The sequence below is a fragment of the Astatotilapia calliptera genome, chromosome 19, assembly GCF_900246225.1.
Source record: "Astatotilapia calliptera chromosome 19, fAstCal1.2, whole genome shotgun sequence".
Taxonomy (NCBI): Eukaryota; Metazoa; Chordata; class Actinopteri; order Cichliformes; family Cichlidae; genus Astatotilapia; species Astatotilapia calliptera.
The window spans coordinates 16,000,536-16,027,425 of NC_039320.1; the positions used below are offsets into that span (position 1 = coordinate 16,000,536).

At 40.3% G+C, this 26,890-nt stretch overlaps 1 protein-coding gene across 5 annotated transcripts; it reads right to left on the reverse strand.

The window, feature by feature from the left end:
• Positions 1 to 986: 986 nt before the first annotated feature.
• Positions 987 to 26,309, reverse strand: nin (ninein (GSK3B interacting protein)). 5 transcript variants are annotated; one of them, XM_026151476.1, is made up of 29 exons: positions 25,980 to 26,309; positions 23,356 to 23,568; positions 21,880 to 21,973; positions 21,186 to 21,358; positions 19,421 to 19,466; positions 19,121 to 19,296; positions 17,541 to 17,687; positions 17,200 to 17,367; positions 16,913 to 17,049; positions 16,563 to 16,703; positions 15,548 to 15,722; positions 15,284 to 15,394; positions 15,005 to 15,094; positions 14,777 to 14,912; positions 13,793 to 13,914; positions 12,440 to 13,554; positions 9,862 to 12,192; positions 9,460 to 9,558; positions 9,286 to 9,355; positions 8,994 to 9,161; positions 8,790 to 8,906; positions 8,381 to 8,494; positions 8,037 to 8,183; positions 7,775 to 7,954; positions 7,529 to 7,663; positions 6,484 to 6,585; positions 6,292 to 6,384; positions 3,421 to 3,534; positions 987 to 1,850 (listed from the first exon to the last, which is right to left on the reverse strand). In XM_026151476.1, the coding sequence occupies exons 2-29, from the start codon at positions 23,545 to 23,547 to the stop codon at positions 1,644 to 1,646; spliced, it is 6,900 nt and encodes a 2,299-aa protein (XP_026007261.1). In that variant the 5' UTR covers positions 23,548 to 23,568; positions 25,980 to 26,309; the 3' UTR covers positions 987 to 1,643. The 5 variants fall into 5 exon arrangements, with proteins under 5 accessions (XP_026007261.1, XP_026007260.1, XP_026007265.1 ...); XM_026151475.1 differs by lacking the exon at positions 25,980 to 26,309 and adding an exon at positions 23,724 to 23,786; XM_026151480.1 differs by lacking the exons at positions 9,862 to 12,192; positions 25,980 to 26,309 and adding an exon at positions 23,724 to 23,786.
• Positions 26,310 to 26,890: the final 581 nt, after the last annotated feature.

Below are 26,890 nucleotides of genomic sequence, written 5' to 3' on the forward strand. Positions count from 1 at the left end.
CAAATAACACCAGGATCCTTTTTTAAGTAGCTGACAGCTGGTAACTGTGAACTGTGCAGGGGCGGGTCTAGCAAAGTTTTGCCAGGGGGTCAGGTAGAGCATTAACAGGGAAAGGGGGGCACAAAGAAATTACTTTTCTTTCTTATTCTCATTTAAAATGTCTAGCTTTTATTAAATAATTATCTGAATCTTACAACCAAAGTTTTTATCTGATGTACAACATATAGAAATCATACATATACCAACAAGACAGTGTACATCATTGTCACAACAGCGTTTTTTGTTTTCATTCAATGGCTTTATGGATTTTCCTATAATACCTGGTGGGCCGGTCTCTAGTCAAAATGCCCGGGCCCATTTTTTGTCCCAGTCCAGCCCTGCCTGTATGTCAGGGATGTTAAATGGCCCAGGGGTTGGAACAGGCTTCTCAAGGGTCTATACTGACCCACTAGATGGCTTAAACACTGTGGAAATTGCAGAGATTCTTTTTCTGTATTGTCCAGTTTTACAGCGTGTCTTAAAAAAACATATTATCCTTTCATACACCAAAGTAGGTATTGAATAAATGACACGAAATGATTTTCTTTCATTGTTTACATTTGTTTTGTATTGGAGCTACAGTTAAACCCCCCCCAAAAAAACAACCAACAATTGTATTTACAGTATAACGTGTGGGATGCCAGTGTTTTTTTTCTGTAGCTTTAATCATTTACTCAGACAAACCTAAAGAACGTACATCATAAAGAAATTTGACAGCAAAGACTGAGACGCACTGAGGGAAAGTGGAATAATTAAGAGGCATCTTCTAGCATGTTATTAGGCCACAGCTTTAGCTGGATGTAGGACTACAATGTAAAATAAGTTTGACATTCCTGGCATGGAGGGGTGGCATGAATTTTAAATATGTTGATTCTGCTTGAATCACATTGTTATCATGTGTATGTGCAATCAGATAACTGTGGAAAAAGCAGTAACTTACAAACCACTAAAAACAATCCTTTTATTTTATTTCTACCTGTAGCACAGCCATTACCCCATCTCAACCATAATGACATAGCATATACACCTTTATATATTGCAACAGATCATACAATTTCCTTTAAAAGTAAAATGACATGTTAAGTATTGCCACTTGACAGACATTTAAAGTCTTTTCAACTTCAGGTAGTGTTAGGTAAAGCATGATTCAACATCTCAGTTTGCGTGATTTTACTAGCGAACAACAGGTTTCTATTTATTCTTTTACAATAGGGCTGGAGAAAGAAGAGATACACACAACTTTTGGACACAATTGTATAAAAAGTACACTTCATTGTTTTTCCTCTCTTTGGACAGAGAAAAAGTTTAAAGGTAAGATATTTATTAATAATAGGTAATAGCGTTTTAAAAATATAAATTACTGCATAAAGACATGTCTTCTTTGCAGTTTGACCTCTAGTTATTTATGGGTCCCATTAATTACTGGTTAGAATTAAATGGACAAAAATACTGCATATTTAACATAAAACCACCAGTTCTCATGAATTGGCAGAATCTGCTGCATAAAGTTTGCAGCAGTGATAAATATAATAAAATAAAAGTATTTACTAAAGATAGAGTGCAAATATCGACTTGGACACACATTTTAAGTTAGTCCTTTGTGATCATTTATAATGGTACGGCAGCGGAAGATGTGACGGGTTTAGGTCACACACTATCTTATTGAGGCTAGAGATCTTCTCCTCCAGCAGGTAGTTCTTCTTCTCCGCGATTTTCTGACGTTGCTCAGTTATCTCCAGAGCCTTCAGCAGCTGGGCATTCTCCACATACAGATCTTTGATTAGTACGTCTGCTTTGCCGTTCTTGTGCAGCTAGAAAAGTCAAAGTAGATAATTGATTGTAATGGGTTACACTGAATGGCAAGGTTTTGAATAATTTCAAATTGTTCATTAAAACAAGGAGTTTAGTTATGGAGTTTCACAAGGTTTTGTACCATATGTCTGTGAAGGTTCTCAGTCATCCAGGTCATCGTAGTCAAACGAGCTTGCAAAGAAAAGCGTCTGGACTTCTTTAAGTTACTTGAAGATGTTTCACCTCTCATCCGAGAAGCTTCTTCAGTTCTAAGGTCAATTGGTGGGGAGTCCCAGATATAAACCTAGTGGGAGTATCCCTCCACAGAGGGACAAAAGGACCCCCTGATGATCCTCTAATCGCCTGAGCCAAGGTGTGAAACTGGGTGTGGGTCCCAATCAGCCAGAGTTTCGGGTGAGCTCATTGTGAAACCTTGATAAGGTGGGGCCAGGTTTCACAATGATTAGAAGATCATCGGGTGGTCCTTTTGTCCCTCTGTGGGGGGGTCACTCCCACTAGGTTTAAATCTGGGACTCCCCACCAATTGACCTTAGAACTGAAGAAGCTTCTTGGATGAGAGGTGAAACATCTTCAAGTAACTTAAAGAAGTCCAGACGCTTTTCTTTGCAAGCTCCTTTGACTACCAGGACCCATACCATTTCCCTTAGGATACATTTCAATTGCTATGAAGACTAAATGGAGTTGGAATTATCTAAGAAGACAGAAAACACAATATGGGTGTAGTTTAAATTAATGACATAACCTTTCTAATTCTAAATTCTAAGTTTCTTTCTCTCTCTTTTTAAAAATTTAATCTCTGTGGAATTGCAAAGCATCTCAGAGTGATGTGGAAAAACGAATTCATACATTCTTGGCTGGACTCCTGCAATCACTCATTATCAAGCTGCAGTAAATGTTCCTCTTCACATATAAAGTAACAATGAGACCCCATCAGGCCTCCTCTTCTGTGGAAAGAGCTCCAAATTGATGGAGGCAGATTCCCTTCTCTACATTTAAAATTGGATTTAAACCTTTAAGTTTTGATAAAGCTTATAGTTTGGGCTGTATCAGATGACATTGAACCATCCCATGTTGATACAGGCTTAGACTGCTGGAGAACCTCCCATTATGCACTGACCATGTTTCAGTAATGAATATTATTAACTTTTGTCCGTCTTCTCCCACAGGTTGTGTTGCATTGTCATTATTACCATGTGCCCCCCCTCTTTTTCATTTCACACTAGAAGTAATCGTGGCAGACGTTTGCCCCTGTAGTTTGACTCTACTGGAGGTTTTTTTCTGTTAAAAGTGAATCATATTTCTCCATTGTCATGATTGCTAGCATTTCTGATATTGCAGGATATTACCTTACAATATAAAGCACAGTGCAAGAGAGCTACAGTTGTGGGCCGGTGCTATATACACAAAGTAAAAATAAAACCAAACTAAATTAATAAGACTCCTGAAAGGTTGTGTTTAACAATCCAAATTAGCCAATGTATAATAGATTTTCTTCAAAACAGCAGTCCAGCTTTGAACAGCAGCTTAAAAACAAATTAGTGGAAGCCAATGAACTGAAACTGAACTGACCTGGTCTTTGAGTTGAGCAACCTTCTCTTTGAGCAGCAGCTTGACATTATGCAGAGACAACTCAATTTCCTTCATTCGTTCCTCCATGCGCTTCATCTTCGACTCCCTTTCATCCTGGGGAGAAGACAGTCAAGGACATCGTCAAACTGCTGCTGATGCAAGACTACCATGTAAAATGAGATTTTTAGCTTCTGAAAAAAATGGAAATGTGAGCGTGAGATGAGTCAGACACCATACAGACAGCATTTCTTGTGAGCTAGTTGCTTTATTCTTTATTATTGGATTTCTGTTACATTTCTTAAGAGAGGATGATTCACTAGAAAAATAAATACAAGTATAAAATTATGACTTATATTCCAGATATAGCTAGAAAAAATATTAATTAATGCATAAATAAAACAAACTAATAAACATGAAAAAAATAAATAAAATAAAACAAATGTGCATGTGTAGGAAGAAGAACAAAAATGCACTAAATGATTAAAAAAACAAAACAAAAACGCAGACATAATGACACACTGTACTAAAGACACACTACCAACCTCACAAAGATTTAATAAATACCAGCCAAACACTGAAATTAATTACCAAACATGTTTGATCAGTCCTTGCTTAAAAAACAAAAAACCAAAACCAAAACATCAACAACAACAACAACAACAACAACAACAACAACAACACCAAAACAAAAAGATGTGATTCACTTTGGGTGCTCAGCAGCAACAAAAGACGCCCAGAACACAAGTGTACAGTAGAGGACTAAAAACTTGGTACCTTCACTGAAAAATCTCCATGAACCCCTGACTGCACATCAGGTAGCATCACCTGGCAATAACACGTGTGAATGGTTTGATTGTTAGAAAAAGACTCAAAAGGCTGTCAGGCACTAACCTTGGCCCTTGATGACAAGATTTTTCCTCCGAGGATACATACATACCCTGTCATAAACCCTTTCAAGTTTTAAAAAGACAAGTGCATAACAGTCATTCCCAGAAAGTAAACCCTGCATTGAAAAGACTGATCAGGATGTATAATGAATCCACCAAAGGTCTGGTCCTACATCTTTCCAGTCTATATAAGCTCAATAGATTTTTATTCATTTATTCTTTTTAGAAAACAGTCTATCAACTGTCAATGCAAGTATTAGCGTGATCAAAATCCCATTGGGAAAACAAGCCAGGAGCCTTTTCTGTGTTTTCCTGCCACCTAGCAGCAATGAAATACAACTACAAGTTCATGCCATTTATCTCAGGCACCACGAATGTGGGGCTTCATGTGCCACATTCAGATTTTTACTCCGGAAACAGAGGGAGAGCAGAATGTAAGCAGTCTCTAAAGCGTAGAGCAGGAAATGACGCTGGCGTTACAATCCACCGATCCGCCGGCAGCTGTCTGCGTGTGCCGCCCGCTGCTCCGGCATCGCCCCCTGGAGAGAAAAGGCAGGTACACTTCACCAGGGCTCTACCCTCTAATCCTAAAGATGGGCTTTTTATGCCTGAGATGTGTGTAGACTATCGAATAAATTAAGATAGACGAACTAGGAATCCTAATATGAATGCAGATTTATTAATCTGCAGGATGTCAGCATTCCTCCTGTTCATACTGGCCAAGAAAACATCTCTTTAGTTTTGCGTTTTCAAATTTATAGTTCACCGTTTAAGCACTGCGAATTTGGAAAGTGGTATAAGCCAGCATGAACAGCAGGACTAATCATACATACAGGGATCTCAAACTTCAATCAGTAACTGATCCGCACTGATGACGTGCTGAACAAAGATGTGGGCAAACTAGGACTAAGTCAGCAATTACTAAAAAAAAGAAAAACTTAATCTGCAAGTAAACTAGAAATGGAGTTTTCTGCAGATATTGTGCATAATGTTTTTGTTTCAAACAAAGTCCACGTGTTAATGGCAACCTGATGATGACAGATGAAGGTGGAAGATGCCACTTACACATATGATAACTATAAAAGGACAACTTGTATTTGTTGGGAAATGAAGACTTACGCAGAGTGTGGGAGAAAACATGAAAAAAGGAAAAAATAATAAAAAAAATAAATAAATCAGCCACCTCACCCAGATGATCACACCATGGCAACTACTTCAGCCTATTTCAACCAGCATTCAAGGTTGAAAATAAAAGACAATGAATTCAGAAACAAACAAAACAAAAAACAAAACACATAAGTGCCACAAGCTAAAACACCAGACCCCTAAAGGTAAACTCTACAGATATGAGAAAAGGAGATGAAGACAGATGGGTGCCAAAATGAATCTACGACAGGTATTAAAAAAAATAATAAAAAAATAAAATCTCAAAAACACAGCAAACACAGCTTTAATAAATAAAAGAAAAAGAAAGGAGCGGAAAACTCAGACGAGGAATGGAGGACACTCAGCTCAGGTACACTTTTTTTTTTTGCTATGATGTTGAAAATGTTAATGATGTCTAGTTTTTCCATTGACATTTACAGCCACAAGTACAATATGAAAATGTGGTACATTATTTAATATCTGAGCAAGTAACAGCAGTTAGGGAAATAAGGAGGAGGTAAACACAGGTGCTTCTAATCACATTAATGGAGGCCCTGTGAATACACAGAACAGAACCTACATTAATTAGAAAAACCTGCGTTTAACTACGATTTTATGGCAAACTGAAGCTGCTGTGACAAAGGTCTATGTATCAACTCCCATTACAACAAAAGAAAGGGAAAAAAGTGCAATGTGATCGAACAAACTAAGTGTGAGAAAAGAACGTCAATCTATAATTGTACCAATGCAGTACTTATTTAATATATCCAAGCTTACTTAAGCAGTAAACTATATTTGGTCGGGTTTGCCATTGTGGAAGTTCTGAATTGCACTGTACCTGCATGTTGTCTGGATCTTCACCACGGTGCTGTCCTCTGGGCATCCTGTGAGGTGATGGAGGCAGGAGTCCCATGAATTGTGCCTGAAAAGTCTGGAAATAGGAAAAAAATATTGTTTAAATTATTTTGCTTTCTTGTTAAACTGTTATATCCAAAGAAAGCTTTTAAAAAAAAAAAAAAAGCTGGAGTACCTCGAGCAGCTGTGTTGTTAGTCGAGCCAGCTGAGCCTTGAGCGCCTCGTTTTCTTGCTGAAGGCTCTCCAGCTCAGTGCGTCTTTGTCCACCTTCACAGCCCTGAATGAAAAGCACATGTAGTGAGAATTTGAGGATTTTATATAATCGGAAAATTCTTTGGTTATCCGGTTGTTCAGTGATGACGCGACGAATCCTACTTCCGGGTCTAAAGTAGTCTGCGTTTAATATGGCTTTTGTGTTGTTAACATGTTTAATGTTATGTATTTTCTTCTATTTGATCTCAAAAAGCTCCTAAAACAGTCAGTGATCCCTGTTGACCTCCCTCGGCTTTTATTACTGCTAATCATTTATTTAAGCTCAGTTTTTAAAACCTTAGGATGTAACTACAGCCCAGCCCATGCAGCAGTATATGAATGACTAACCTCGTATTGTGGATGGATTATCTCAGTTGTTCTCCTGGCTGAAGTTTGGTCCTTTTACAGCATCCTGCCATGCGATTACATTTGTTTCTGACCACCGAGAACACTCACGTTAACTTTTATCGAGTGGAAAAAAAAGTTAGCTTGTTTATATTATGCTAACATAGCTATGTCGCTAGCGGTCACGTAGCACATCATTATATACCAGCTAGCCCAACTTCAGTAACCCTACAAACGTCACTGCTGTTTAGTTTTCTGTCTTCATTTATGCTGGAAGTGATAGCAGAGCTGTACGTTTCAATTTGTTTCCAAAACCCCGCAGTCAGGACATGCTATATTGTATTTAGATAGAAGCTAGCGAGCTAACTCCCTGCTAACTTCTAACTCCGTTAAATGTCATAAATTCCGTTTTCATGGATGCCTGGATGTTAAACTCAATTGTTACACCTGGTAGAGCAGAACGCTGATCATTTTATTAAAGATGAAAGACTTTAGACAGTTTTTCAACTCTCAGTAATGCCACAGTGATCGTTTGATATATGGACCTGCAGCGGAGTTTAGACCCAGACACGGCTAGTGACGTCAGACTGAACAACCGGATAGTCAGCAGCATGCATGCACACCATGGTAAGCTCCCTTTGTGCTTCAAGCTCCTTTTTAAGAAAGAAGTTTTCCTGTTCCAAGGCCTTCATCAGAGAGGACGGACTCTGATGTTTGTGCTGCTTCAGGGAGAGTATGGTAGCATCAAGCTGACGGACCTGCAAACACAGAAAAGAAAACTCACATAACAGAGGAAAAAAAAAGAAGAAAAAAAAAGAGGAAGAAGCAGCTTTTAAAAGCCTGCCATTTTTCTGTGGTGCTCAGCTCACTTTTTCTCTGGACTGGGTGAGGTCTCCTTTGATGCTGCACACTTCTGCTTGAAGTCTCTCGTTTTCTTGCCTCAGTAGCTGCTGCTCCTGCTCCATCAGCCGAGACATCTCATCTCTGTACAGCTTCTTGCTGTGATTCTGCAGACCGCTTGAGTGCAGGGCCATCTCCAAAATACGGTTCTGAGATTAACAAGGGCAAAAGGTCAGTCTGTTCTGCCCTCAGCTTGTCTTTTACCTCACTATAGAGAAACAAAAACCTCACTTTATCTACAGCATTCTGCAGCTGTTTGTGTAGCAATGCAACTTCATGTTTTAGAGAATCCCTCTCTTGTTGCGAGACACGAAGGTCCGACTTCAGACGAGTACTTTGATGGTTGACAGTCTGAAGAGTTTCTTCCATAGTCTTGACCTTGAGTGGAAAGAAGCATATTAGTACTAATTAATGCACCAAGTTAGAGTCCTTTGTGTGCTTTGCTAGAAATCTCTATAAATTCTATTAAAATGCTGTGAAATAAGCCCACTATACCCCAACTATTGAAAAATTACCAAACGATTTGTCATCTATCTGGTGACCGAGCGAGATCCTTTAGGCTACAGCAGCCTTACCTTCTCTTGAGCTTTGGCTAGCTGGTTGCGCAGCCCTACAGTCTCCTTATCCACACTCTTCCGCTCCTCTACGAGGTGGCTGAGGTGACTCTCCATTGTGCCCGCCGCGATTGCCTGACAACCAAAAGACACCTACAGGTGTAAGGAAGCAATCTTTTGCATAACTTTAATGGTAAGGGCAGATAACACCCAAAGATCTCAGCAGATCACAGCTGGCTTAAGGCTAGAAATGACTTAGTTTGTATTTTTTCCTGCATCTTAATCATTGCAGGTATTCAGAGATGGGGATGAGATTGGGTCATTTAATTCTAAGAAGGGGTGGTGTTAGGAAGTTCTTAATATTGTGTCTGTGTTATATTATGGTGGCGTTGGATGTGAAGTGTTTTGGTGCCCATAATCTAATGCTCACCTTCTCTCTGAGGTTAGAGAGCTTCTGTGACAGCTGGATATTCCTCTCCTCCAGCTGTGCAGTGTCCTCCAGAGCTTTGGTCAACTCTGCCTCCAGAGCAGACACACAAGCTGCCAGCTAACACAAAACAGCCACCAATTAACTACCCGCTACCACCGCCACCACACCGTGGCAACTATCAGCTGGTCATTAAACGCCGTTTACCTTGTTTTTCTCTTCAGCAGAAGCAGCTTCCCTCCTCTCATTTTCCTTTATCAATTCTGCCAGCTGCTGTCGTAGACTCTCCGTACCGGCAGTATTTTGGGCATTTTTCTCTGACAGCATCCCATTCGCATCCTCCAGCTGCTGACTCTGCAAACGCAGCTCTGCAATCTGTGGAGATTCATGTTTTTAAGTAAATATCTTGGTCCAAATAAATCGAATCCAGTGTGTAAGGACAAATTGGTTTCTTTTGTATATTTAAAACTTTTTTATATTTATTTTTGCACGACATTACCTGTTTTTGGAAATTCTGTGATGCTTTTTGAGCTGCTAGCTTCTCTTTCTTCAGGTGCTCCCATGTTTGTCTGTAATTAAGCGTGAGAAGAAAATGTGATTATGCATAAAACAAACTAACAAAAAAAAACCCTACTGTGGTGGTTAGCCGCAAACTATATTTGGTGCTTCTTACGTCAACTCTTGCTGGACTTCCTTTAAGTCCTCTTCTTTCAATGCAGAGATCTTTTGCCTGAGGATGACGTTTTCTTCAGCAAGACGACTGGCTTCAGATCTGGAGACAAAAAGTCAGAAAAATAAATTCAGTGAAACTGCAGGAATCCATCACACACGATGCATGTTGAGTACATATGAGAATCACCAAACGGACTGCAGCACACCGATTATAAACAACTCTACAGTTTACACACACTAAACAACTTCTTGCTTCTCCGCTGATGACCTACGGGGACAAAAACTGTCAGGCTCTGCTACAGAGGGTTTAGAAGCTCAGTCGCAGCTAGAACTTCACAGCACTAAAGGATGGTGGTAACACCGGCCACAGAAGACAAAGGGATCCTAGTTTTCTCCATGTTACCTATGAGCCTGCGTCACTTCGTTTAATGTCTGTGACTTGTCTTGTAGCTCTGTGATGGTTCGGTGAAGTTGCGTGTTCTGCTTCTCCAACGCCTTACAGCAGTCTTCAAGATCAGTCACTGCATCAACATTCGCCTCCAGTTCCCTATCTAAATCCAGAAAAGCCTCCACTGAGGGGCTCTCCAGTCGTTCAGCATCTAGGCCAAAGGCTGAAAGAATTCCATCCTGCCTTTCTAATTCGCTGAACAGCTCAGACAGTTTAGTGTTTTCTTCTCTCATCCTGTTGATCTCATCCACAAGTGAAATTTGCTGCTCTTTGAAACTGTGGAAAATATTGATCCTGCTCTCAAGGCTCCACACCCTTCTCTCAAGTTCACCATTTTGCTCCTTCAGTTTGGCATTTTCACACATGCAATCTTCATACCTAATTTGAAGATCTGTCATTTTCAAGGCCTTTATCTCCAGCTCTTTGACATGCTCCATTAACAGCAACATTCTAACTTTGAGGCTGTAGTTTTCCTCTAACACCTGGTGCCCAGCCTTGATCTTTTCATTGTTATGAGCCAGCAGGTTCTCTAGTATTTCAGTCTTCTGCTGAAGCAAAGAAATCTTCTCATGCAGGAGAATGTTCTCCTCTGTGGTCGTATTATAGAAAGCCTGTAGTTTCAGCAAAGGCTGCCGCTCACAATCAGAGTCTTGATCCACACATTCATGTCCACATTTAACGTTTCCCCCCTTTAGTTCTGCGAGTAAATGTTCACAGTCTGAATCCAGGGAGTTATTCAGTAAACAGTTAACCTCAGCATCCAGACACGGTTCACCAGGGTAACCCGTCTCCTCCAGCGCTGAGGACACAACCACAGTCTCATGATGCTGCTCATCTTCCTGGGAATAGCTTTCAAACCCCACTGCTGCTACATCTTGAGGATTGTTCTCTTTACATAATTCAAGAGTTGCTTTGTTCTCACCATCTTCAAAGGCCTCAAGTGATGAGACGGGCCCACATTTCATCTCTGGGAAAACTGCTTCATTTGGGTTTTCTGTGGATTCGGACTCGGGGTGATCAGAAGGTGCCAACTCACAGCCTGCGTGATAAAGTTCAGCTTGCTCGGGGAAATCAGTAACATAAATATCATCACCACATCCCTGAAACCCATCAGCATTTGCAGGACACAATTCACGAGTCTCTTTCATATCTTCTTGCACGATATTTTGTCGGAGTTCTTGGTTTTCACTAGCACCCATTAACTCTCCGTCTCCCCGAATGTCACTGGTAGCAGAGCCATCTTCATTGTTTGCGTCAAAAACATCCACGTTTTCAGTGGCTTCCTCTCCTGCATACAGAGTCCCCGTTAGAGTCTCTTCATCGCTATCTTGTTCATCCAGAATTTCAGGTGTTTCTTCACAAAATAAAGTAACGCATTCTCTGTTGTGTAGCATCTCCTCCATTAATGTGTTCATCCCCTTCAATTCCTTCATCTCTTTGTCTTCCACTTTTTCCACAGAAGATGAAAGCTGTTGGATTTCCATCCCCAGCTCTTTAACTCTTACTTTAAAATCTTCTGCCTTAATCTCAACTGCATCTTTTAACTTTTGCTCAAGAATCGACACACTTTCCTGTAGTTCACACCTGTCAAGCTCAAAGTCCACTGCGGCCCGCTTAAGAAGCATCTCCAGCTCTTCGATCTTCATCTTTAAATCATCGCGCTCATTTAGAAGTTCAATTCTCTCTGCTGTCTGCCTTTCTGAAATACAAAGCATCTCATTGTACTTTGACTCAAGTTCTGAATTACTACTCAGAAGTTCTTCCCTCTCCTGTTTAAAATCATCGACTGTTTCATTCAACAGGAGCTCTGTCTGAACAAGAAGATCATGTTTGGTTTTCAGGCTTTCCTGAAGCCTGTTATGGAGATCATTCAGCTGCTTGCTGAGCTCTATTTCTTTGGTCTGGGCCTTGCTAATCAAGTCATCGAGCTCATGTTGCAGCTGCTTTTTCTCATTCATTAGTGCTTCCATTTGCTCTTCGTGAACACTTTCTAGCTCCCTTCTTTCTTTTGTCCACTCCTGATTTAATCTCTGTCTTTCCCCCTCCGCTGCCTCCTCCATCATTTTTCTTTGTTCCTCTGCTCTCTCGAGAGCCTTCTGCATCTCTGCTTCCCATTCGAGCTTCTGCTTGGCGTGGCTTTCAGAAAGAGCCTCCAGCTCTCTTTGGTAGTGCTGTTCAAGTTTCAAAACATCAGCCTGAAAACGCTGTGCAACAAATTCCTGATCACACGAGAAACGATCTTCCACTTCTTTGATTCTCAGGTTGAAACTGATCTCGATGTCCTTCCTGCACATGGTTATTCAAGGGCGGTTACAGAAGCAGTTTGGAAAGTATTACATTATAATTGCTGACAATCCTCAACACAGGAGGCTTTAAAAAAAATAGCTTAGACACCTTATCTCTTAGCAGAATCATGTTCGATTGTTTGGTGTTACATTAGAGGATTAACACTACTTTCATGTGATGTTAGCTTGAGATTAAGGCTGAAGAATAAATTTTGATAAATTTAATTAGGTAAAATGTTGTTTCTTACCTCTCCTGGGCGATGTCATCTCGTAGTTTGTCTAACATGGCGCTGAGTGTGTCCCTTTCCTCTATATGCTTGACACTCAGCTCCTTCACGGCTTCTCGATGGCTCTCCTCTAGACGCGCCTTCTCCTCTGCCATCAAACTTTCCAGTCTTTTCTCCACCTTCTCCCTCTCCGTCTCAAACTTCTCCCTCTCCTCATTTATCCTATCCTGGATCATCCCTTCATAATCCTCCTCCAGTTGGAGTCTCTCCCTCTCCCACTTCTCCTTCAGCTTTTTCTCCCTCTGCTCAAACTTCTCCTGTAGCTGCGACCTCTCGAGTATTTTTTCAAGCAGCGCCGCCTCGTGATGCTCCTGAAGCTGAGCTCGTTCCCTCTCCCACTGCTCCCTCAGACTGTTCTCCTTCTCTTCTTGCTCCTTGACGAGTCTCAGCATCTCTTCCTCCAGCAGCATCTGTAAAGACTCGCCGTTCTGCTGATCCAGCTGAGCCCTCTCTTTCTGCCACTCCTCTGTCAGCGTCTCCACCAATTCCTCACGCTCTTCCTCAAATTTCAATTTTACCTCCTCTAGTTTATCACTTAGTTTCTCCTCATGGCTTTCTAGTAACAATTTCTTCTTGCTTTCCCAATCATCTAATAATCTCTTCTCCAAATCAGCCTTTTCCTCCTGTAATTCCTTTCTCTCCTCTGCTAGTCTGGTTTCAAACAGCTCTGCATGCTCATCCTTTAGTTTCTTGAGCTCTATGGCATGTTGAGTCCTCAGCTTCTCAATCTCAAGACTTTCATCGGTCTCTGTCTGTTGAACTCTTAGGGTCTTCAGCTGCTCTTCCAGGTCTGCAGTGCGAGTCTGGGCCTCCAGGAGCTGGTTTCTTAGTTTTACCAACTCCTCTTCTTGGAGGTTCTTAAGCTCTTCCCTTTCCTCTGTCTGTTTCTCCTCCAGTAAACTCCTCTCCAACTCTACCTCCTCCAGCTGGCTCTGCAGCTCCTGTGCATGGCTCTGAATGTTGACCATCTCATCTCTTAAAGCCTGAACCTCCTGCTGGTGGAGGTTTGCCAAGGAAGCTTTCTGGTCTTCATGGTTCAGCCTTTGTTTTTCCACCATGTTGTTAAATTCATTCATCTGTATGGATAAAAGATTTATATAAACCTTGTAGTTAATTTCTGAATAATAGTCACATATTCCCTTTCCCCATATTTTAGATTTAATAATCATTTTTATTTATTTATTAAAGCACTTGGGAGTGGAGATGCAGAGGACCCTGCAGAGGTCTCACCTCCTCGTTTCTTTCCAATTCTAAAACTTCTCATTTTCTTCAGCAGATTTACACATTAAAAACTGGTGGTGCTAGCAGACTAACCTTGATTTCCAGCTGGTTTCGCAATTCCTCGATTTCACGCAGGTGCTGCTCCTTCAGCTGCTCCAGCATCATCTCTGCTTCTAGGCTCATACTGAAAGGCTGAACCTCCTCTGAACCGAGACCTGTGAGAAGTCAAGTTAGAAGTGAGGGGTTGGTTGATATTTGACAAAGGTTAAAAAAACAAAGCAGGACAACACAAATAATAAAACACCAATAAATAACCTCTAAATAACCAGTGCAAACAGAGTGAGTCAGTCAGTTATCACTGCATTAATTTATCAGTGCATTTAAGTGTTCAGGACCCAGTTAGTCTTTAGAAGTAGATAGTCTCTGAAGCTATAGCTGTGTACTTTGGGTGATCTGTATCGCCTGCCTGAGGGCAACAGTCCAAACAAACTGTGAGCGTGGTGAAAGCAGTCCCTGATGTTTTGTGCTCTTTTAAAGTAGCGTGCAATGTCCTCCAAGGATGGCAGCTGGCAACCAGTGTTTTTTTTTATTCTTTGCTGTTTGTACCACTCCTTGCAGCACCCTTTTGACTGCTACAGAGCAGCCAGCATCCCACACCTATGTGTGTTTAGTTGCTGCTCAATGTTGTTTTTCCTAAGTAGTCTCTGATGTGCCTTTTTCCCCTGTTCCAGTACTGTTGTCTGACCAGGAAAGGTTCAATGATAGGGGGAAACCCAATTCAAATGACCTTACACACGCTACACACTTCCTACTAATGCAGAATGAGACTGAGTCAAGCCTTTTCCTGTAGTCCATTATTAGCTCTTTGGTTTAAGTAATGTTCAAAACCAGGTTGTTTACTGACAGTTGCTGTAACTCACCTCTGCATGCTGACTCATCGTCACCTGATATCAGGCCAACAGCAATTGTGTCACCAGTGAATTTAATAATACTGTTGCACGATAGGTCATGTATGCAGTTGGTCCTCTTTAATGATTTTGAGCACTATTTTACTGCAATGTTACACTATAGGCTTACCTGGGTCAGACTCCATTCCAGGGCTTTTACTCTCCAGCTCCTCAGAGAGAGGTTTCTGACAAGACTGATGAGTTCTGCCGAGGCTGTGGAACTCCCGCAGCTCTGACTGCAGCTCATCGATACGATCCTGTAATTCCTACGGAATAAGAGTACTTAACGTTAAACATCTGTGTCACATCAGCACATTTTACACGCTCCTGTGTGGAAAAAACAGTCTCTCTTAGTTACCCTGCACTGAGCTTCATAGCCGCTGCGTAGCTGTTTAATGCGCTCCTCTTGGAGGAGGAAGTCTGCACTGTTAGGGTCCAGATCACCAAACTAAAATAAGAAAAGATCATATACTAATTATCATGCTAGCACAGACAGATATTTAAAAACCAAAACAAATAACAATAACAAAAACAACAACAAAACAACAAACAAACATGAAACTCAAATTGCAAGCGAAAAAGGTGAAAGTCAATATTATGAAAATCCATTATATAGCATCTTAAAATGTGTCTGCACCTTATCTTTCATAATGTTGTCCAAACTTGTCTGGAGTTTAGTAATTTGATTTTGAGCATCAACTAGTTTTTCATTGCAGTCCAGTAACTCCATCTCCAGACGTCTGTTCTCCTGAAAATGAACAACATCATGATTCTTATATTTTCAAATTATTTTTTGGGGATAAAGAACACAGTGTACATTAGAAACACTGACATATTCCATGCTTAACAAAATAAAAAAACAAAAACAAATACACTTGCACACCATGAATTATTCGGTTACCTTCACCGAGATGGAGAGGTGGTCTCGGATGAAAGATTCATCCTCCCTGATCTTCTCGATCTCTGCTTCCAGCTCGTCACGCTGCAGGAAAGCCTGTTGCTGAATCTGCTCCATCTCCCTCATCAGCTCAGATTTTACTGCCGCTAGCTTCTCTTTGTGGTCCTGCTCAAGCTTCCTGCAGATGATCATCCACAGCAGAAAAACTCAACACTTAATATACATTACTTAACAAATTTATTGAATCACCTGTCATAAAAAAAGCAATAAAGTACAAATATTTTAGAAATCTGTCAAAAAAACAAAACAAACCTAAAACAAACCTAAAAAAATAAAAAAAATAAAAAAATAAATATTGTAAGTCACTGAACTCTAACTGAATTCACATTTTTAAACTCAAATTTGAGCCGGCACACCAAACTTTGAGAGATCAGATATTAATCAAGCAGAACCATTAAAGAGGATTTTTCTGTTTAGGAAAGTAAGTAAATTTGGCATCTTAAACACAAAAATATTAAAGTGCGTTACCATTTTTGTAAAACACAATTTTAAAAGTCATGGATAAAAACAATAACAATACTTTACTTGTAAAAATGTCATTTCAATTAAAGAGCTTGTTTGGGAAATTAACCATTATAAATACAAAAAAATATTTTTTAATTATCTATACTGTTACGGTAATTTAGGGCAGCTGTGGCACATTGTGTTTTGGTCTAGTACACTGCAAGTAGATTTAATATTTGCTCTCAACTTTTCTTCACAAACACTTAGAGTAAACAAAATTTCTTAGTTAAAGTAAAGCAAGCTAAACAGGCTCAACTGCAGTTTATCAATGAATGAAATTCATTCAGATAACAGATGTAATAAATTAAAACCTGAGGAATGAGGTTTTAATTTAATAAAAGTTAAACATGACAAATGTGTTTCCAAACCTTCCGTTTAGTCAGTCACTGGACTTTATAAAATTTAATAAAAAGCATCTCAAAAGACGTGTGGTGCGACTGGAATGATAAATTACCTGAGATTGAGGTTATTCATGTGCTCAATTGCAGAGTGATGCTCATCCACCTCATTGGCAAGCTGCGTTTTCTGCTTCTCTGCTTTTTCCAGATCAGATCGGATTTTCTCTTTCTCTCTGAGCTCTCTGTCTACACGCTCTCTGAGATCAGAAAAACCAACAGGAACAATAATTGTGCACGAGTTACACGGCACGATAAACAAAAACAACAATCCTGCTGTTTTTAAAAAAAGATTTGATTTCAATTTCAACACTATCAGCTTTAAGTAGTTCACAATCCAGTTAATCATGGATCAACAGATTGTATTAAGATCTGTATGAGCTGTATTATGATGATGACTCATACTCACAGGAGATATCTGATCTCAGCTTTGAAGCTCGCCAGTGCCGCTTGGTGAATCCCATTCTTAGTAACGAGTAGCTCATTTTCAAGTGCCATGGTGAGATCACCAAGACTCAGTTTTCCATCTAGCTCAAAGTTCAAAGCCTGCAAAAAAGTTTTCCAATTAAAATCCCATTTTAAATACATTCCAATTATATTTTGAAGATGAATTCAAAGTCAACAATTTTGTGAAACACTGTTTGTTTCACCATAAATAAACTAAGAAGAGTAAGAAGTGTAACTTCAGTAATGTACCTGCAGGATATCAGTGCTGTTTTCTATTCCGCCTTCTATCCAGGCATCCAGGATGTACTCCACAGGAGTGTAACCGGTGCCATCATCAAGAGAGGAGAACAGACGCATGCCAATGGTGCTGGTTAAAGAAGAGGGCGTAGCTATCCTCCGTCCCCCCTCATCAAAAGGCTGTAGGTAGAAGAAAAACTTTTTTTTTTTTTTTTTTTTATACATCATAGCAGAGAAAATACAAAATACTACAGAGATTGAGCCTTTTCTGAATTTCAAAAAGCATCAAACACAACCCTGAAATTAGCCCCAAGTCTCCTAACCTGGTGAAGCTCAAACCACAAATAGCATACCTGAGTGGAGTGATGCCGTTTAAGCTGCCTGTAGGGTGTTGAGGCTGATGGCGTGGGGGGTTTGTTGTGGTTTGCAACCCTGGATACAAACTCCTGAACAGTCATCATTCCATCGGCAGACAGGCTTAGGAGCGCATCTCCATTCACCTGATATATATATTTAAAAAGAAAAAAAATGAAAACGCAAGATTTTTTTATTAATACCTTTATACTGCATTTTACTTGAGTAAAACCAAATAAAATGCAACCATCTTTATGTTATCAGAGAATGGTCGGAAAAAAGAAGACGTATCCAGTGTAGAAATACGCTGGGTAGAAAAGAACTTGTTGATGGCAGAGCTCAGAGGAGAATGGCCAGACCGCTTTAAACTCATAAGAAGGCAACATTACCTCAGTCATTACAACCAGGGTATGCAGAAGAGCATCTCTGAATAAAACACGTCAAACCTTGAAGCACATGACCACACCTGGTGCCCCTACTGTTAGCTAAGGTCAGGAAACTGAAGCTACTTTCAGATGGGCTCACAAAAATTAGACAGTAGAAGACTGGAAAAACATGGTTGGATGGTAGAATCAAAATTTGGCACAAGCAGCTGTAAAGCATGGATCCGTCCTGCCTCGTATGAACCTTTCAGGCTGGTGGTTGTGTAATGGGGGAGATTATCTTTGCACACACCAAGCCTCTTAGTACCAACTAATCATTATTTAAACACCACAGAGTATTGTTGCTGACCATGTCCATAACTTTTTGACCAGAGTTTACCATCTTCTGATGGCTGCTTCCAGCAGGATAACGAGCAATGTTACAAAGCTCAAATCCTCTCACACTGGTTTATTGAAAATGAGTTCACTGTACTCAAGTGGTCTCCAAACTCATTCAGTCTCAATCATATAGAGCATCTTTGTGCAGCTGACAAATTTTAAGCAACTGTGTGATGCCATCATGCCAACCTGAACCAAAATCTCTGAAGAATGCAGCACTTTGTTGAATCTTTGCCACGACATATATAAAGACCAAAGCGAATTCAAATCGGTGTAAGCAGTTAGTTTATATGTAGAAGTGCAGTAATTAGTTAATGAAAAGACAGAAAATTTGCTAACAACTTTAGATGATAAAGTAATAATCTCTAATAAATCATGAAATTTGTGTCTGTTGATCCTCTTCCTTTAAGATTTACTGCTGGGAACATGATTAAGTATTGTGCCAGAGGTTGCTTAGATGAGGGACTATCTAAATTCTGGGGATCTTTTCCGTGTTGCAAGGCCATCAAATCAGCAGACAATATCATGCCTTTTACTAGGAAAAAAACCCAAAACATTATCAAAGGCTCTTAAGTTATTTAGAAGTTTTGAAGGACCTTTTCATATCAGTAAAAATAAAAAAAGTAAAAGTCTGTGGAAGATTAAAAAAAAAAAAAAAAAAAAAAAAAAAGGTTTTTGTTTTGTTAACCATTATAAGTGCCCTCAGAAAAGGAGGGGAAAAAAACAACAACAAAGAATAAAGAAAAAAGACCAAGGCAGATATGGTTATTTTAAATCATGGGTAATTTCAAATCTTTGCATTTTTCCCTTTAACATACCTCCAGACCCAAATGCTCACAGAGAGCAAGCAGTTCACTGTGACCAGCACATCCGTCCCATTGTATTTCCATCTCCTCGCAGGCTTCACGCAGCCTCTCCTCTAAATGAGCTGATAGGGGAACAATGGATCCCCGAGGCGTGTTCGGCTCATCCGGGTTCCAGAGATGCATCTGACCTGCACACAAGACAAAAGTTAGATCATGCATCAAAAAAAAAACAAAAAACAAAAACAACAAAACCAAACAAAGCTATGTCCTGTATGAAGTAAAATGTCTAAAATTAATTTGAATATAACGTACCTTCTGCCTCATATTCCTCTGTGCTTGATTCGTGAGCATTCCAGCGCTGAAACAAAAACATATAAAAGATAAAATGAGCTATAATCAGTTCCGTTTGGAATCAGTTAACCATTAAAATATCTACTGAGAACAATTGTCCCAACCCCCCTCTGATTTTCTCATGAGACAATCAGCTGAGAGTGTGTGTGTGTGTGTGTGTTTAAGCGTGGTTTTAAATCAGACAAGTTTGAGTCTGAATGCAGGGGGGGGCTGCAAAAAACACACATACATAGGACCTTTTGTAATAGCACGGGCCCTGACGGGGGAGGTCTGAAGGACTGATTTCGGCAATAGAAGAATAGAATAGCATAGAAATCAAGCAAATAAATCAAATAACCTCAACCATCTGCAATTTCGTGAAGGTATTTACTCAAAATTATTAAAATTATTGGGGGTTATTCCTGACAACTAGCCTCACAAAAAAGGTTTTAAATGATTTTCAATTCGAAAAAATAAAAAAAATAATTTCCTTGTGAAGAAATATTGAAGACCTTAATCGCTGATCTCCAACTCCGAACCCAGAATTCCCAACTATTGTTTGGGAAACCAGCAGTGAGGGAATGAAGAGCAGATGGGATTCTGCAAGTGGCGTTTTGATACATGAAGTGTGGGCATCCAGGAGGGAAGGGGTAGCGGAGCTCATTGTTTCCCTGACACAGGCCTACAATCTCCTCCCCAAGCAGCGGGCCTGCAGTCTCTGAGGCAGAGCCCCCTGACCCAGCCCCATCTGCTGGTCCCCAGGCTGGATACTTTCAGCATTGTTGCAGCAAGATTATTCAATGCCAAGATGCGCTTCAGTTTCAGCATCTCCAATAGTGTTTGCTTTTGCGCTGCTTGGCATCTCTGGGTGGAGTCAGAGACAATACACAGAATACTAACATCTCCATCCAAGCTTAAACTTACCACCATTGCACTGGTGAACACTTGGAGGAGTTTCTTTTACTGCAGCCCAGCTTTGCAAAGTTCTGCACAAGTAACTGAATACTAAAGGCATTATTTTCATAAAGATTTGTCAGAAGGTTCAATAAACACTCAGTCATGTGAATTTTCTGGCAATTATTTCATAGTTCAGGCTTTACAGGGTTAAACAACCTGCTAATTGACTATGTATCGTCGTTCGGAGCGGATTTAAAGTAAGCTACTAATAACTGAAAATCTCTGCTGTATGCTATTTGTGAGAAAGGACTGCGTGTGGAAACATGTCAGAAGTGAGTCTGATTAACCAAGAAACAGATCTAGAAGATCAGAGTAACCACACACCCACACCGTTCAATTGTTCACGGACATAAATGACCTGATAATAAAAACTGTGACAAGTCTCATGTCCCTTTCCTTTTCAGCATGTGCCAAAAACACAGGATGTACATTTTTAAAACCTCCTATTCTTAAACTTCTGCATAGCCGCCAGCACATAAATCGTCTGATGAAGTCTGACGTTACACAAACGCTGTGGTTAGGTGTTAATTACTCAAGGCTTATCAAACACTAATTATCCTCACAATGTTATTTACAGACAGTACTAATTTGTTATGCAACTAATAGGACCTTGTGAATCTTGCGTTGGAACGCTTATATTACACTACAGGATCTGCCCTGCATGCCGCTAAGCTGATTAGCTAAGAATAACGCCTGAATGCCGGCCCGTGGCTGCAGGGAATCACGCAAGGACAGGAAGCGATAAGGATGGCACTCGAGATGAAAAAACCGATCGGTCTCAGCCTTTTACCTCACGTTTCCTGGGAACAGCTGAGTCATAGTTGTCCTCCAAATCCTCCTCGTCGGCTGGTTTTACGTGTGTGGTTTCAGTCAAGTCTGAAATAGGCTCTATTAACTCTGGTGTGGAACGGCGGCCATAACGTTTACCGCTCTTCACAAACTTTGGTTTGATCTCAGGAGACTCTGAGGAAAAATAACAAGAAAGTGTCAAATAATATGCATAGAGTATTTATTCGCAGTTTAGCACAACAAAAACAGGAAAAAAAATGTGATGACTAGCATTTAGCAAAGCCTCCGGTATGTACTTCTCCAAATAACTTCTCTAAATCTTGTAACTTTAGGATCTTTTCAAAGCCACATCTGTTTCAGTAAAACAGCCATGAACTAAATGTCAACCTTTAGAGAAATTAACAGGAACCACATAGGTTCAATATACATCATGCTTCACTGACAGGCATAAATATTGACAATGTAGTATTTGCTTTGATGAGGTCCAATCTTTGTGTTGACATATAACAAGGATCTTACACAATGTAATGATGACAGATCTGTAAAGAAACTGAACTTACATCCAACCTCATCTGTCATCATCTACACAATAAGTAGCATGGTAATAACATAACAAGTCATTTCAAAGACTTGCTTTGGGTCCCGTGGCTGTGCATAGGGGCTTTTCCACTTGTGCACAACCATTAAGACTTTACCTGGTTTTGGCAGGACTTCCTGTTCTTCCTGAGGTGGCTCGATGGATGAAGACAAAACCAGAATAAGAGCATCCTTGAACTGTTCAAAGTCAACCTGCAAATGAATTAAAGAAATACGTCTTACAGAAAGTTCATGAAATTCCTTACAATGGGTGCTATTCTCTGTGGGTGAGGTGGAGTCTGGGTGTCTGTGTGGAGGAGGGTTTGAGCAGGGGCAGCAAGGTCACATTTTAAGAATCAACAGCTGCCAACCCTGAATATGGTGATTTTCTTTGTGCTGCGGAGGCTGACGGCTCCCGGGTTTAGATGGTGTTGGAGGGGAGGGGGATACTTGGGGCTTTTTGACTTTATTGTTGGATGCCGTGAGCAATCATTTAGGCGGCCCCTCTGCTAACATTTACCCCGTCCACTAACACCCACACCTGCCAGACAATAGCCACCCGTCTGTCTACACGCTTACATACAAACATACATCCATGCCAGCATGTGGAGTTAAGCTGTTTGGATACGTCTCATCTTTATTTATGGGTTGAACTATCAGAACCACTGTCCTTAATTTTTTTTTTAATACATTTCCAAACGGCCCCTCTCTCAAATAAAAGTGTGTGTGATCAGCACATAGTTTGACTTGACACCTGGGTTGGAGCTGACCAGGGGTTGGTATCTTAAGCAAACAATGAAATGGCAAATAAATATGAAAAATCCTGGCGTGCACAAGAAAAAGGGGCACAACTAATACCTGTTCTACCTCATGGCTGTAGCTCAGGAGGTGGAACCAAATATCACAATGTGTGTAAATGGTAGATAGAAAGCACTTACGTTTTACTAATCTCGTAAATCCATATTTTAGTCACAACAGAACATACTGAAATATTATTACTATTTAATGACAAATACTGGCTTTTAAATTTCAAAATCAGCTACATGTCTCTGAAAAAAAAAAGTTGCCAAAGGCTGACAAAGGAAGCGTTATGAAAAATAAATAGCTGGAGAAACTAATTAGGTTATTTGGTAACAGGTCACATAACATAACATATAAAAACAAGCCCATCTTAGAGGGAGAAGCAGAGTTTCTCAGAAGTAAAGCTGGGCAGAGGTTTACCAATACACAAAAAAAACCTGCATCTACAAAATTGTTATAATATTGTTCCCAAATCCAAAATTGGAAAAACTTTGAATATCTCATAATCTACAGCATGTAGTATCATCAAAAAACTCAAAAGACTCAGAGAATATGAAAAATAACTGTGTGCACATGGAACAGGCCAAAAATCATTACACAGCATGAAATTGGGATTGTAGCATATATTCAACACTAGTAATAGAAATGAATATTGCTGCATAAATAACAGCTTTTTAAAAAGGGGGTGCGTGTCTCATTTCCAACCAGGTAATGTATAATTTCAGACTTCACATTAGCAGTATGACGATTGTTTATGATGAAACGGCTGCTTAGCAGCAGTGGAATAAACTCACCCTGGCAGTGAGGCGGTCCTGGCTCTGGAGCAGAGTCTGGAGAAGAGCTGGAGCGGTATCATTAAGGTGCAGCGACTGACAGAGGTCGGAGAGCTCCTCTGGGCACAGAGAGCCACAGCCGCTAGTGTCAAAGCTGTTAAAAACTTCTTTCAGCCGCTCCTCGTACTGGTCCTGCTCATGCCCGTCATCCATCCCACAGGACAGCACCCTGCCCTAAAGAAAGAGTGAAAGAGATGTCATACTTTCCATTACAACTATTGGGCCTCTCGAGGATGATATGCCAGACAATAGCAGACAAGATGAAGGCAAGACATTAAAGTACCTTGACAGGGTTTACATATTCAGTCACAGTGCTAACAGATACTCACAAACAGGATGGCTTCATCAATCTCAGCAGCATCTGTTCTTACCAACAACTTCATCTGAGAGCACTGCCCTGCAACTGAGCTTTCAACGCACTGCTCCAGCCTCATTTGCAGTGGAGGCTTTAGGTAATCCAATTACAATGATTAGACAAACGGATAAACTGATAGACACGAAGATATCCAACAACAACCATGACTTTCTTTTAATTCATTAAATAAATAAAAATGAATCTTAATTTATTTCACTTTGATCACCAAATAATTTGTTTTTTAAATATCTGTAAGTATTTAGATTATATGCTATTGAAACAGCTAATCAAGAAAACAATGAATACACAGTGGCACCAAGCCAAGTGGACAGAGCAGCCAGGGACTAATTGAGAAAGTTAGACCAGAGCAGTGTGCCAGCACTTCCAGACTGGCAGATTCAGTTACACATGGACCACGTTTTTATGTCAATTGGGTTGCATCATTTCTCTAATTGAAAAACAACAGAAGCAAATGGACAGAGAGCAGCGCCTCAAAACACAAGTCTGGAGTTCAAGTCAGCTGTAAGCCACGTTTCCCTGAAGTAATGATAGCAATGCAGACAATCAACCTTGGCGAATTAACTACAAGGCTAATATTTTAATGTGGGATTGAAGTAAGAGAAGAAGCTGACATTGGTCCAAAGCAAAAAGACAGAGTCTTACTAACTTAAGCAATGACATAACTTCCAGACACAACAGCTGAGATCAGCCACATGAAGCTTACCAAAGGTGATGCTTAAATTGGGCTGAGCAGAGTTAGAATACATGTTTCTATTTTTATTTACATAAACTCTAATAAGATTTGTCTGTTTGTTACATTTTTTAAATTTGTACTGTCCACTTTTTTCTTGAATTTCAAAAATATGATATTTTTCCACCCTCCTTAGGTGTCTTTATATATTTTATATATTTTGATCACCTAACTTCAGTTTGTCCTAACATAATATATATATTTGTGCATAAGACAAATTCAACATAAAGAACATACCAGTATGTCTAATGAGTTGAAACTCCCCACTCAGGGCTCATCTATACAATAGATATGCTGCCTGACCCTTTGCTCTTCCAGCTGCTCTCAGTGAAATCATCAAGTGCTCGGCCAGGTGTCCCCCCACACTCCAGACCCGGGGTGCCCATTCACTGCACACAATAGGCTGTCCACAAAGGCCAAGTCACTATTCTACATCTGCACATTTGTGCAGCTTATGGCACGCAGGAAAATAATGGTTCAGCAGTATGGCAGCTTACAGAAAACTAATGTTTGGTAAACTTGCAGAGCAACAGGGCGACAAACAGAAAGCAAAAGCAAGCATTGGGCAACTGCTTAGGACCGCTGTATTTTACATGCGTGACTCCTGAACAGATTACTAAACAAAAATCTCTTTGCACATCTTGCTGGCATTGTTGAACTTATTCAGGTTTCTGCAAACAAACTTCTGAGCCAATTATCCAAGCAGCCCTTTACCTCAAGCTTGGCCACAGAGGCTCAAGGTGGCTGTGGGTTGACAGCTGCTGTAGCTTAGGAGTAAAACCAGTTCATATTAGGAGGGGGGAAAAAATAGGTTAATCCTAGAACCATCCCAGCATTCACTGGTCATAGTGTCAGTAAAAGATTTTAGCCAGTAAAGACAAAACTTAAAAACCTGATGATTGAACTAGAGATGAAGCAACTACATTTTAATCTGTTTTCTCTGAGGACTTGATATTCTCTCTCTATACAAACCTGTCCAAAGAAACTACATAAAGATAATTCCCATATTCCCATTTTCTGTAGATCTATGTGAGAAAGTTTAGAAAAAGAACAACTTTGAAAGCCTGCAAACAACCCATCTCAGTCACATTTAAACAACTCTGGGTGAAATGTGAGGGCAATTGTTGGTGATACAAACTGCAAAACTGCATTTTATTTCCATTAGCGCGCTTACTTAACGCCATTTAAATCAAAATGGACAAAAGTTAGCAGTCAGCTGCTGCTCGTGTATGTTTTGCTTCACTGACTTTTCCCTGTCTTCATCCAAGTAAAGATTTAAAGTCACTTGTGAGAATAAAATAACTGTAATGCAGTTTAGCTAGCTTCACTAGTCATAAGGAAAGTGATGGGCTATGCTAACCGCGCTAGTTCATTTGGGAACGTGAGGGAACACTTTTTTAGGATGAAAGAAGCTAAGTACCCAGAGCTGGAGAAGAGAAAGAAAGAAACAAAGAAATGTCTGAGAAAAAATAAACTCACCAAAGTGTCGAAACTTTGCGGACAGCTGGCTCCTTCCTCGAGTCAAATTTGCTGATTAAACACACCTCTAAAAAACTTTAAACTACAACATTTCTCCCGCTACAGCGCAGGTAAACCTTCTGCTCCAGCAAGTTTGACGAGCAGCTAATTTGTCGATAGCAGCATTTTGTTCCCTAACATTACCGAGAAAGTAGCTGTCAGGGATTTGCTGCTGGCTGCTTTGTGTCCGCGGCTGTATCATCCTCCTCCGGCTTGTAGCGGGTTTTGAAAAGCGGTTGTAAGAGGAAGGGGCGGTGACCGACCAAGAAGCTGCAACGCAGTCCTGCCAGCCCCCAGTGGACCAAACTAAAACGTCCGAAATCACTACAGTCTTTTAAACTGATAGCTGTGTCTTGTTTTGAATAATGTGTGTTGCAATGCTATCTTTTAGGCAATATTCAAGCACAGAGGCTTTTCAAAACTGGATGCAACCATCTTTGGATCAAACAACCTCTATTAGATTAAAGTTGCACAAGACATTATACTGGCTTTGTTGAATCTGCACACTCAGCAATACAAATCTAAATGGCCTGCATTTGTATATCGCTTTTCTTTCCTTAAGGACCCCAAAGCGCTTTACACTACATTCAGTCATTCACACACACACACGATAGCAGCCACAGCTGCCCTGGGGCGCACTGACAGAGGCGAGGCTGCCGGACACAGGCCCTCTGACTACCACCAGTAGGCAAACATGGGCAGCCAGGAGGCAGCCTGGGATCGAACCACCGACCTTCTGTTTAGTGGCTGACCTGCTCTGCCACCTGAGCTACCCCAAATATTATCTGCCCTTTACTTAAAATACCTCAGAGTGTTTGGCCTGTTTATATTTAACTTCCAAGGAGTGAGACTTTGCTCTCTGAAGGGATTTG